The 13,112-nt window shown below is 38.0% G+C and overlaps 3 protein-coding genes across 7 annotated transcripts in view; all 3 read right to left on the bottom strand.

The window, feature by feature from the left end:
* The window catches only part of LOC108361800 (uncharacterized), an 11,928-nt gene extending 7,619 nt beyond the window's left edge, over positions 1–4,309 (bottom strand). For 2 of the 3 annotated variants that reach the window (XM_017614567.1, XM_017614565.1), the window contains exon 1: positions 4,256–4,309. The gene's annotated coding sequence lies outside the window, so the exon portion shown is untranslated. Of the gene's footprint in view, positions 1–1,309; positions 1,329–4,255 lie in introns of those variants that run through there. The other variant, XM_017614566.1, reaches the window with a different exon arrangement.
* LOC108361803 (uncharacterized) lies at positions 1,306–2,170 on the bottom strand. The gene has a single exon (XM_017614573.1). The coding sequence runs from the start codon at positions 1,912–1,914 to the stop codon at positions 1,306–1,308; it is 609 nt and encodes a 202-aa protein (XP_017470062.1). The 5' UTR covers positions 1,915–2,170.
* A 53-nt stretch (positions 4,310–4,362) lies between the features above and the next one.
* The window catches only part of LOC108361801 (macoilin-1), an 11,449-nt gene continuing 2,699 nt past the window's right edge, over positions 4,363–13,112 (bottom strand). The window contains exons 2-10 of one of the 3 annotated variants that reach the window (XM_017614571.1): positions 9,829–9,973; positions 9,230–9,356; positions 8,903–9,029; positions 8,247–8,833; positions 6,988–7,239; positions 6,788–6,919; positions 5,957–6,726; positions 5,701–5,893; positions 4,363–5,642 (exon numbers count right to left, since the gene is read on the bottom strand). In XM_017614571.1, coding sequence (XP_017470060.1) covers positions 4,831–5,642; positions 5,701–5,893; positions 5,957–6,726; positions 6,788–6,919; positions 6,988–7,239; positions 8,247–8,833; positions 8,903–9,029; positions 9,230–9,356; positions 9,829–9,973 — 3,145 coding nt within the window. In that variant the 3' untranslated portion in view covers positions 4,363–4,830. Of the gene's footprint in view, positions 5,643–5,700; positions 5,894–5,956; positions 6,727–6,787; positions 6,920–6,987; positions 7,240–7,964; positions 8,834–8,902; positions 9,030–9,229; positions 9,357–9,828; positions 9,974–13,112 lie in introns of all 3 variants that reach the window. The other 2 variants (XM_017614570.1, XM_017614568.1) reach the window with 2 other exon arrangements.

The following is a 13,112-nucleotide window of genomic DNA, read 5'->3' on the forward strand; positions in this document are numbered from 1 at the left end:
GTGTACAAACGAAAAAATATAACAACAATGCCATTGTTAATATGTTGGAGTAGTTTTGTGCTACTCTGATGTAATGCAGGGATGGAGTATATGGTCCTGCCCTAGGACATCGCAATGTTAATTGGACCATATTTTTTATATGAATTGTGGTTAATTTTGGAGTACTCTTTGGTCCTTAGGGAGTACTCTTTACACGCATGCATGGAGTAGTCGCGATTTTTGCAAGGTAGCTGTCAAGCGAATCTTTCACGAAAAGCGGATCAAGCGTTTTGTCTCCCATCAGCTTAAGTAAGTTTGGTATCGATACGTTCGAGCCATCGATACTAGCTTTTCCTACTACCTGCAAGTAAAAGCATCGATACCTGCATGGTATCGTTTCATCTCTAGTTTTGTTGAAGGCTCTTCCTCTTCTTCTTTGTTTATCTGTTACTTCGAAAATCCATTTAAACTTGCTCGTACTGCAGTAGCAATTTTGTATTTCTGCTGCACGTTTGTTGCCATGTGACACTGAACACGAGTTTGTGAGAAATAATAACGCTTAATTATGTTTCCCTGCATTTCGGCTTTCGTAAACCAAAAATCTCTTTCGAAAGACATTTTAAATGAAACTGCTTTCTGATATTTCTAGTTTTGACAGCCTTTTCGAAATATAATGAGGCGTATTCTGGTTTTCGTACGAATCGAAAATTTGAAATTTTTGAGTACAAAATGATAGGAAAATTTCATGATTTTCGATTCGTACGAAAACCAGATTACTCCCCAAACCATTGCCACGCGTCTGACACGCTCTTTAGAATTTGAGATGCAGCATTTTAGGTATTTTTTACAGCGCATTCCCTTCACCCTTCGAAATCTAACTTTATCCTTGGGCTATGAGAAACGCTAAGAAAACCTAGTGCAAATTCAACGCATTTAAATTTTTTAATTCTTCTATTATGTACCTTATTTAAGTAACTGCTGAGAAGCAGGCGAATATGTAGTTAAGTAGTAATACATACTTGATTTAATCAATTAAGGGCCAGTTTTTCAGTTCGAGTTTAAACTTAGATTAAGTAGACAGAGTTTAAATTGAACAGCTGACTGACATTTGATTGGCTGATCTTAGTTTAAACCAGCCAGATCGGGCGAAAAACTGGCCCTAATTAGCACATTTTTTTATACAAAGTCAAAGGTTTGTTACAGAAAAAAATAGTTATTCACAATTTAACTACAATTAAATTTAAAATCAACAGTATAAAATTATTTACTCAGTCGTTTAAAGTTGCAGACTCAAAATATATAACAGTTTTAAGTGCATTCATGCAATTACCCGCCTGTTATACCCGCCATATAGATATTTAGCACATCTGGGTTTGCGTGTACAAATTTTTTGCGCTTGGGTATGGGCTGTATGTTTGGTAGGCGTGTACCATTTAATGCATTTGGACTAGGCACATACTCATCGTCATCATCATCAGCATCTGTATCATCTGCCACCACATGTCTACGTTTTCGGGCTGCCGCTGCCGCCGCTGCCGCCGCACTAGTGGATGGCCCTTCGTCAAGTGTTGATTGTGAGGTACTATGTTGCTCTTCACTGGCTCCTGTTGTCGTTGTAGTTGTGGTACTTTTCTTTGCCGCTTGCAATGCCCGTTGCTGTCGGCTGGTAATGGTTTCTTCTTGATCTGTAACTGATGAGGATAACTCCAAAGATCTTTGCGTTTTTTTTAGTTCTTCGGCTCGCTTAAGCTTCTCCAAATATATTCTCTTCAACCCCTCGGCACATTTTTTACAAACCGGCTCTTCAGCGCGAAAATCAATCCGTCGTTTGCGCACGAATTCTATAAGCCTGGGATCCTTAATAGTAGTGCTGGGCTGCTGCAGTTTATGATTATCGTCTGCTACCGCACACTTGATTCCACGTATTCGCACCATTTGGAATTATATGTTTAATACAAGAAAAGTCCATCAAATTAAACACCCATCAACAAAACAAAACAAAATAAAATTTGAGTTGTGATTGCAATAATTTAGAGATGAGCACAACTATTATCGAAAAGTGCACAGCTGAGAGTAGTGTTGTCAAATTGCATAATTGTACACACCAAGACGTATTTATATAAGGTAGCAGGCAGTAGCACAAGGAGTATTCACACAAGGTGATTGAAACAACACAAAAACTGTCGCATGAATTTTGGCTGCGTTTCTTTATACATTCCGGATAATCCCATTTCACAGCCGGAATAAACAGAATACGTTTGAAATATACGTTAACATATCATCAGGAACGTTCTAAAGAATGGCTGCATTTCTTTATTCATTCTGAACGTTTGGAATAAACTTTTTTGTTTACTTATTCCTTCGAACGTTCCTGATTATATGCTGACGTATATTTCAAACGCATTCTGTTTATTCCGGCTGTGAAATGGGATTATCCGGAATGTATAAAGAAACGCAGCCAATATGTAAACAAAAAAGTTTATTCCAAACGTTCAGAATGAATAAAGAAATGCAGCCTTTGTGTTATGGGTGTTGTCAAAATCTCAATTCGCCTAAAAGGTTAGGGGAATTGAAGTTCCTGCCAACCAACCCAAATCTCAAAAAAAAAAAAAAAACAAATTTAATAAGGTGGTGTTATCCGTATACAACAAACACATTATTTTGACATTATTTTCTCCACGGCGTAAAATTCAGATTCACCGGTAGCATCACCTTATTAAATTCGCCTTGCATTTTGTTTGGCCATGCATGGCTTTCGGTTCTAGAATAATTAAAATCAGCAAACACAATTTTTTTATATAATTTGCTGCATTCTAATGGCTCAACTTCAGCATCACTCTGTAATGCGATACGATAGGCAAATATATCGTAAGTAATAAGCTGTGCAATTGCCGATCGCATCACATTACAGAGTAGCCCCCCTGCTAATGAGGAGGTCTTAGCATTATGCTGTTCGTCTTTTAGCAATCAGTTTAAAATATATTAAAAAACATATATTTTTAGTTTTAAAACAATTAGGTTCTTCAGTTGCTTGGTTATCAGGTTTTCTGGTTAAAAATTATTATTCTGTAGTGTATTTTATCGTTGTAAACTGAACAAAAAATATAATCACATAACCAGATAACCTCCTAACCAAGCAGGTGTGAACAACCTTTAAAAAAAAATTTATAAAAAAAGAAAACTAAATTTGATAAAGAAAAAGTGGAAGAGTACTTAAAAATTAAATTAGATTAAAAATATTTTACTAAAGACAAGCACAATTGAAAACAAGTAATTTTTAAGCAAAAAAAAAAATTCAATTCAATTCTCATATAAAAAGACCAGATTAATATGGGAGCACTTTTTAAGCAAAAAACAAAACCGACTTCAATTCTCATATAAAAAGACCAGATTAATATGGGAGCACCTCTGAGACCCTACCTTTCCGATGCAAAAAGAATTAACGAAATCGGTTGACGTGGTCGAAAGTTATGCGGTAACATACATAAAAAAAAAATATTCCGACGAACTGATAACCTCCTCCTTTTTTAAATTTATAGGATCCTAACAATGAAATTAAATAAAAAAATATGCTTTTCTTCTTAAAACAATAAAACTTCTTTTTTACATCATAAAATCTAAAAATACTCTGCAAACCTAAATTTAAAAAATATAATTTGATTAAAAAAGTTTTCAAAAGTTCCGCCGTGCCAGGACCCGAACACGGATCTCTCGATTGGCACGCTTGTGCTCGGCCATTGCGACTGCTGGTGGCTCCTCTTGTAAAGCGATGCGAAAGAGAAATGCAATGCGATAGGCAATTACACAGCGTATTACTTACGACATATTTGCCTATCGCATCGCATTCCTGTTTCGTATCGCGTTACAGAATGGCCCCTCCTGGAGTGACGCGAGCTAAATGGTATACAAGTGCTTTCTCTCTTTCTTTTCTATCAGTCCAACGTCAATCCGCAATTTTCTCGGAGTGAGATGGACGAGGTAAATTCGCGCTCTCTCCCCCTCTTGCCAATACAAAACCGGTTTTAAGTCGTCTGAGCAGTCCAGTGTGCGAGAGTCTTTGGGCCACAAAACTGAATACCTACTCAAAAAAATTCTGAGAAGTTTGAAATTTTTACGATTCTTTTAAATTTCTACAATGTTTGAAATTATATCAAATAATATAGAAAGCTATGTTCTATATTTTTGATTTTTTTGGTTCGAGAATGTGTTGTATGTATTTTAATTCCAAAATAATGATAATTAAATAAAAGAAAAATGGCACAGAAAAAAGCCTTACCGTTAGTCAATTGCATGTGTAACTGCCTCCCTTAACTCACAGCTACTCACATCCTTGGGCCACACTTGACTAAATAATTAAAGCTTATGATTATGTAGTTTCTTTCATTTTTCTTTTAATTTATGTTTTTTGTTTTTCTTGTGTTTTTTTTCAATAAGATAATATCATGTTCATTTGAATTTTCATGCCCATGTTCATGTTGGTTGTTCTTGCTGATTTTGTATCCTTTGCTCTGTTAGTTAATAATTTTTTTGTTTTTGTTTATCAATATTATTTTCCTTCTTAAATGGTTTGCAACTGCACTGAGCACTGCTTTAAGCTAGCAAGCTGATGTCTACCTCAAACTTTCATCTTTTTCTCATTTTTACAAACCATATAACTTACTGCCAACACACTCCTTGCTTGTTTTTTTAAATATCTTGCAAATAGTTGTATTAATATTACATGCTGTTGTAGATGCGGTTGTTTTTGTTGCAGTATCTGTTGAGGATGTATCAATAACTTAAATAATAATCTCAATCTCAAACGTTACGTCGCATCAGGTGGCTGACGGAGCCCACAGATGCAGGATGTTGTCAGGCATCACCGGCGCTGCCTACTGAGACTCCAACCCCACCACTGCCAGATGCAGCCGGTCCACCCTTCGGTGTGTACACAGTCGCATTCGGGTCAAGACTGGAGCCGCTGCTGCCGCCACCAGCGCTGCCACCACCCGGTGAGGACGCCGACACAAATACAGTTGGGCCCACTGATACGGGCACTTGCTGTTGTTGCTGCTGCTGTTGCTGTTGTTGTTGTTGCTGGTGTTGATGATGCTGCTGGTGTTGCTGATGCTGATGCTGCTGATGCTGTTGATGTTGCTGATGTTGCTGTTGATTCAATTGCTGATGCTGCTGTTGATTCAACTGCTGATGTTGCTGTTGATTCAATTGCTGATGTTGCTGTTGATTCAATTGCTGTTGTTGCTGCTGATGCTGAAGTTGCTGCTGCTGTTGATGGAGCTGCTGCTGGTGCTGTTGTTGCTGCTGGTGTTGATGTTGATGCTGAGCCGTTACATAATCGGGCGGCGCTTGCTGCATACCATAGTCGGCTACAGAATTCGGTGGACCCCCGCGTGCTGATAGCGGATGACCAGCTGCCGCGGCTACTGCTGATGCAGCCGCCGCCGCGGCTTGATGTGCAGCTGCTGCAGCACTGAGGCTGCTCAGCATAGGCGATGCGGGCCCGGGACCTGTCTGTAGCGGTGGCGTATCATTCATACGTAACATAGAACTCGCGCTGGCTGAGCCACAGGCAGGCAGCAGTTGATCTGTAGGCATAACGCAGAGCAGTTGAGCTATTTTTGCCTTTAAATCAAGCACTTCATCCTCCTTGGAGCGACGGCGACCTACAAAATTGAGTCGTGACTGATAAAACCATACTACGGCAGACAATGTGCAACCTACTTTCCGATATCTCCAGTTGCCGTTTGGCGTCGCCCAGAGCTGAGAATAAGTCCAGCTTAACTCTCGTCTCGGCCGAAAGATTCTTTTCAAGCGTACAGTTTTTATCCTGCATCGCGGCTAATGCATTCATCAGCATCTCAGTGCCAGGCTGCGCTGAATCGCGATTACGTATCTCAGCCTCAAACATACGCAACTGAAAAAAACAGATATAATTAAGTTTTAATTGTGGGAACATTTATAACACAACGTCGCAAACCTCCTGCTCCCATTTGCGGCCGTGCTGCTCCGCCATCTGCTTTGCTTCTTCGGCTGATTTCAGATCGCGTCGCAGCTGCTTAAGCTCTTCGTCTATTTGCTGTTTGCGTTGCTTGCACTGTGCACTACATTCCGGGCGGGCTGCTTTTTCTTCGGCATTTTTGCGGGCTTTCTTCTCGTTATTTAATTGTGCGTCCAGCGATTGCTTTTGGCGACGCTCCTCTGCCAAACGTCGCTCGATAGTCTGCAGTTGCAACATATCGGCGTGCCGGCCATTCGTGAGCTCCTGTATGCGTTTCTCGAGCTCGTCACACTCTTTCTGTTTGGCCTGCAAACAGGATTTCGTAGTCAAATTTGACTCGAGCTTCTGACGCAGTTCATTTTCAATTTGTTTCATGTGACTCAATTCCGTGCGGTACTTCTTGACGTCCGCTTCCAGTTTGAGACATGATTCACAGATTTTTGAGACCACTTTTGAGGCTATATGCGAGATGGTGGACGAGGCTGAAGCAGACGCTCCAGATGAGGATGAAGATGATGTGGAACTGGCTGATGAGGTGGATGAGGAGACCGACGAGGCATCGGAGTTGTTGTTATTGTTATTATTGCTAGTACCATTATGGTTTTGTGTTGCTGTAGCATCCTTGTTGTTCTGTTGATGATGATTGTGCGAGTGAGAATTGGAGTTATTCGCATTGTTGCTATTGTTATGCGAATTATTGTGGTGATTGTCCTTGGAAGCATTATCTTTGCGTGCACGGTTGCGACGTCCTGCAGAAGGGAAATTAAAATAGTGGTTCGGATAATTTTGTAATATAACTGTTAACCAAACCTTTAGTGCGTTCGACTGGTTCTACGGCAACAGCATCATCGACGTCATACTGCAAAACATTACCATTCGCCACCGTTGACGCCGCGCCGGAAGCGGTATGTGAGTTCGATTTTTTCGACGTGCGATGATCATCTGTATGGACAATTAGAAAAATACGCATATCAGTTATGTCTATTCACACACTCTGGCGGTCAGCTCACCAATTTTCTCCTTCGTATGCTGCTGGTGCGTTGAATGCGCCTGACAATTACTGCTTGTTTCCCAATCACTACGGTCTTTACCAGAGCTATTATTGTTGCTGTTGCCACTATCAGCAGCTGGATAGCTATTGTTGTTGTTGCTCTTGTTATGTTTGGAATCCGCATCGCCACCACCGCCGCTGCTTCTACTTTTATTCTCTTTGTCCATACTGCGACGGTGGCTCTTGCCGCCAATGTGGCCATTGGATGTTGCTGGAAAAGAATGAGTTTATAAAATGTAGTGTAGGCATAAAAAAGCGAGGTTAAAACTGCCTCTAGAATGAAAAGCTACTTATTTACACAATATCAGCTAGAATAGTGTAGGTGATTAAAGAAATTTTATAGATTAATTTTCAACATCAGTGAAATATTTAATTGTTAAAAATGCCAATACCTAAAATGCTTATGTAGGCATATACTCGTAGTATATGTAAGTAAACAGTCAGTTGCGTAATACATTTGTACATAAATACAATAATGGATTTTAAGAGAAGCTCTTTCATGGCAGAAATACACTCCGAGGTTTGCCATCGCTGTTAAAAAACTTGTTCTGATTTAGATGTTGGGAAATACATAGCTGATGTTAATATACAAGCAAATAGAGATTCTTAAAAGCAAGGCCAGTATATGTAATTTAAGCTTTCTATAAAAATGCTCTACAGTAAAGTAACGATTAAAACATTATTGGCGACGTATTTATGTTTTTAAGACATGAAAATGTAGGAAAAAGTTGACTGGTTTTTTCAATAGAAGCAACTGTCGCAAATAACTTAAGCAATCGAATAGACAAAATAAAATTCTAAAAAACCATTTTATGATACCATACATATTATTCATACGTATGGATATATAACTCAAGTACTGTATGCATGGATGTATTTATATATGTATGTACAATTTCGCGTTATGTGTAGAAGCTATACATATTTCAACATTACCACCACTACTACCACCACCAAAACCAGCATTATTGCTGTTAGTAGTTGCTGCTGCTGCTATGGATGCACCACCGCTACTGCCGCCGCCACTTTGAATTTGTAAGTAATTCTTATCATCGCCAAGTGTCGCAGATGCACCACTAACACCTGTGCCAGTTGACGCGTTCGCCGCTGCTGCTGCCACGCTAGCCAATATACTGCTTATATTATAATTGCCACCGCTGCCAACCCCACTATTACTACCAATACCACCACCCGTTCCACCACTACTATTGGCATTACTGTGGTTGTTGTGATGATCGTGCGGTGACGATGTCGACGTTTGATTGTGATTATGATGATACTGCTGCTGCTGCTGATGATGATTATGATTTTGTTGTTGATGCTGGTGATGATGGTTTTGTGCTTGCGTACTCGTACTACTGCTAGTACACGTCGCTGCCGCTGCCGCCGCTGCTGCTGTCGCTGATGCAAGCAAGCCATTTGCCGTGGCGAGCGCGCTGCAAGTAGCTGATGTGGTTGCATTTGCAGTTGCAGAGTTGCTGGATGCATTAAATGCGTTGCTGATTGCCGCCGTCACTGTCGACGCATGGGAAGAAGCGGACGAGTTTTGTGCAGTTTGCGCCGCAGACGCACCACTGCTGCTACTGTAAGGACCAGCGGCTACCGCCGGCACAGTGGCACCAGTTACAGGTGACAATTGCGTTGCCGCTGGATCGTCTGTTGTTTCCTCTGGTGGCAGGGCTTGTTGCAATAGTTGCATATAAAATTCATTCTCTTTCGAAACTTCACGTTGCTTACGCTGTCGCATTCGATAGCCAATGTAGCTTTTGAAGCCAAAGCCCAGCGTCACCACCGGATAACCAATACTGGGTAGGGGGAGAGAAATTTTGATGAGTTCTTAAAAGATAGAGACAAGCCTGCCAGATAAAGCATACCAGTGCGCGGCAAATGGACGACATAGGTCTAAATGTGGCATATGACGTGCATCCTTCCATCTGATGCCTGCTTCTAGATAGACGAAGAGCATCCAAAGTATTATTGTTGGCAAACAAATGCCTTTGTCTGCGGAGTGAAAAAGAGAAACATTTGGTTAAAATCAAATAATAGTAGTTGAATGAGATTGCAAAATTGTTATGCAACTTTGTATATAAGTGTATACATATGTAAGTATGTAAGAATTCGATTTTCTCATGAAAGTCATCAATATTTTTCATTCGAAATATTTGCCAAGCATTCGAATAATTTCGTGTTTTTTATATTACCTGTGTGCCATACATACTGCACCCAGACGTAAGTGCTCGCTGCGAATAGCAACCAGTGCACTGGTATAAAAAACAAACACACCAAATCGGATGTTATTGCAATGCATACGAATAACACAGAAAATGCCTAAAAGGAGAAAATGGGTTTTTTTTCGTTAAATATGCTAGATTTGAAAGATGAGCATATTGGTGCATACATACATATATTTTGACAAGGTTAAGTTTAAATCAGTATTTACTTAGAAAATTATATTTATCTCATTTTTCTGCTTTTGATTATTTTTTTACTTACTATTACTTTTATTTTATTGATTACATTTTATGGATTATATTTTATTTTTTTAATTTATTTTTTGTTTGTAATTTTTAATTCTTGCTACATTTTGTTATTTTCAATTTTCTTCTGACTCTTTTGTTTTACTTGACATAATTTTCTTTTTTTATCTTTAATTAATGATTTTAATTTTCAATTAACTTTTTTGTGATTTTTTTGTAAAATAAATCAGGTTGTTGATTTAACAATACATTCTAATTTTTAATTATTTGTATTTCTTATACATTTTTTATTATTTTTTTTTTTATTTTTCTGTCAAACTTACCAAGCCTTTATATTTAAATGAGTCATGCACCGACCGTAAAAGTAGCCAAAAAGGCCATAAAAATTCAAAACGAAACATAAACATAAAATCGGCGGTTATCACAATGGCCCAAAGTACAAGGAATTTCATGTACAGGACAGTTGCGCTGAAAAGAGAAGCGAGATTATTAAATTGTTTTAAGGATAAAGTAAAGTTTTCTTAAATTGCGAGAATAAAATTGAACAGATCGAGATTAGCGGAACGTTTGCTGAACCATTTCACATAGTTAAAAAATATAAGAACTGAAATAAAAGGTTAAAAGGTTGTAAAAGTATAATTTAGGACTTCAAAAGATTATCATAATGCAGATTATTTTATTACTCCTTTCTAGCTAAGTACCCAAAAAGAATTACATACATATATAACGTATACATTAGATAAATAATTTTCTATACGATCTTTTTTTATTAAAAATTTCCCTTAGCTCTGGCAAAAATTATATTTAATTAACAATTAGGTGTTTTTAATCGCATCATATTATTTACAAGCTGTAATCCAATTTGTTTAAACGTCAAACAGCAACCAAATACGTCCACGCGAGTTCGCAAGATGAGGGTAATGGTAATCATTATTGTCAAATACCGCTATAAAAGCGACTAAGAAACAACAAACATAATACACCCCTATTGCGAATGTCGACTGGCAGTAGATAAACGACTATTAAGCGATTATCGATTAACGATGCTATTGCGAGTGTCGCTTATGCAGCGTTTTTGCTGCATTTAAAATGCAGCATTTAGCTCTTTCGAACATATGTTTTCGAAGAGCGTTCATGCTATCGCATTTAGCAAATGTACATTTACGCGAGTTCGAAATCGTATGCTTTTGACAAACAGCCGTGTTCCAGTCGCTTATTCAGATCCGTATCCATTACGATAAATTCTCACGGAAAAGATAATGTGCAAAAACCCCTACTGAAAAGGAAAAATAAATTCTAAACCGAAAATTCAATACAAAAACCTGAATTGTTTTAACCATAACCGAACATTTGTTTGTGTATATATTCATTTGTCGGTGCTGCCAATTATATTTTCCACACCTAATTAGGAAACAAAACAAACAGAGTTGATCACAAATTAATCCAGATTTCGATCAGCATCATATCGATGTTGAATTTGCGTAACTTTTCTTTATCCAAATAATGTAAAATAATAAATGAAATCTCGATCGGCGATCACTGAAACGCAGCTAGCGGTTGTATACTCGAAAAAGCAATGTTGCCACTTTTTCTCATTAAACCATGTTCGAATCGTGGAAATTTTGGAAGATCACAGGGATGCTTTTATCATTTAGATTCTAAATGCAAAGATTGAGTTGCATTTAGTTGCATTTAGATGACGAATTTTGTATGGATAAATGTACATTTAGAGTAGCATTTAGAGCTAAATGCGCTAAATGTACATTTACGCGTAAGCAAAAACAGCCCATTAGTCGCTCAATTAGCGACTGTGAATACTTTTTAATCGCTCATCCTTCTATTGCTGTTTTTCAGTCGTTGGAGTGTGCGTTTATAAAATTTACGTAAGAAAGTGGTACTATAATGCATAAAAAGTAAGTCAATTGAACTAGAAGTTGTAAAAAATTGTGAAATATGCATATGTATGTATGTGTCTGAATTACAGGTCAAAAATTGTAAGCAACAAAAGGCAAGTTGCGCGGTTGGTTGTTTTGATGCAGGGGAGTGAGGACATATGCAAAGGAATTTCCGGAAAGAGTAGGGGAGAAAGCTCCGCTTCTATTGTGAAAGATATACAATACTTCTTGTGCATATAACTCCGGCTACGCCATCCACAGTGTTTTTGCGCAGAATCAACAGCAAAGTTTAAAAAACTGCATAATTTTTAATTAACTAGTGCTCGGAAATTTGAAATCTTTATTTTAAATCAAAGTTTGATTCTTTCACTACACGTGTATGTTAAAGTTTTTAAAATCGGGTCACGCGTTTGGACACAAATACCCAACATCATTATACAAATAACTAAACCGCACCGTATTTCTTAAACTTCCATAAAGTTTATTAATGAGGAAAACAGCTTTTCCTGCAAATCCTGTAAAACCTAAAAACGTGAAGCATCGGGAATGCAACTTCTATTCATAAAATTTACATACATATGAACATACACTTCATCTTCCAACTCCAAGGGCTCCGACGAATCTCGCAATTCCCTCCTTGCTTTAGCCAACTCTACTAATCTATTAGCTTCCACATCAACTTCCTTCATCACTAAACCATATTTTAACTAAGTCCATTTTTTTTTATTTTGTAATAAAAGCAATTACTTTAAAAATGATGTAAATGAACCACTAAAGAAACAAATGTAAACAAAGAAACAGCTGTTTACAATTCAGTCAGCCATTCACAATAGCGCAAATTTTTATCGATCAAGTTACACAATAGCAAAATAAAAGATGATCGACTCGATCGACAAATTTCTATTCTACTGCCAGTCGACACTCGCAATAGGGCCCATAGAAATCTAAATAGAATCGTATGGGTATGGTAGCATCTAGTAGCGGCTATCGGTCAGCTGGAGGCGCGATCATTGGATTGCGCTGCGCTAAATAAATCAAATTCAATTAAGCGCTCGTCGCCAGAAGCGTACATACCAACACACACACACACACATATACATGTACCAACTATATGGGCATGTTCAATTTGTTTGCAATACGCCAAGTACTCAAACAAATAAAATAAAAATAAAATGTATTATAACAACAAATATGCGTATAGCGTAGATAAACAAAGAAATTAAAAAAAGAATAAATAGAATGTAAACAAGAAGCTAACCAACAATGCGCTTGTTTGTGTTAAGCGTTTGCATTTGTGCGTACAAGCGTGTGGGTATTTTTTTTGTACGATGCCTGCATACAGCTGACGGATTTTCAAATTGTATATGGTTTTGCTTGATTAATGATTAGATCGAAATAAAAGAGCTCGAACGGGAGTAAAGGAACGCAATTTTAAATTTTCGGTACCTAAATTTTTTGTTCTCAAGTGTGATATCTTTTCTTAGCAAAGGCCTATTAGAAGCGAAAAGTTCATCGGGCTTGCACTAAAATGGAGATAAGTAAGTCCTAAGAGTTTATAAAGTCATAGAGGGTTGCTCTTAAAGAGTTCACTCATGGGTAAAAGATGGCCGGTGTGATTGGGAAGATTTCCATTTTTTCCAATGTTTTCCGGTCTTTCCATTTTTACGGCGGCTAAGAGGTTGTTTCTCTTGTTGCAGTGGCCTACTTAACTA

This window comes from Rhagoletis zephyria, unplaced genomic scaffold (genome assembly GCF_001687245.7).
Source record: "Rhagoletis zephyria isolate East Lansing unplaced genomic scaffold, Rhagoletis_zephyria_1.1 Rzeph_scaffold_00853, whole genome shotgun sequence".
Taxonomy (NCBI): Eukaryota; Metazoa; Arthropoda; class Insecta; order Diptera; family Tephritidae; genus Rhagoletis; species Rhagoletis zephyria.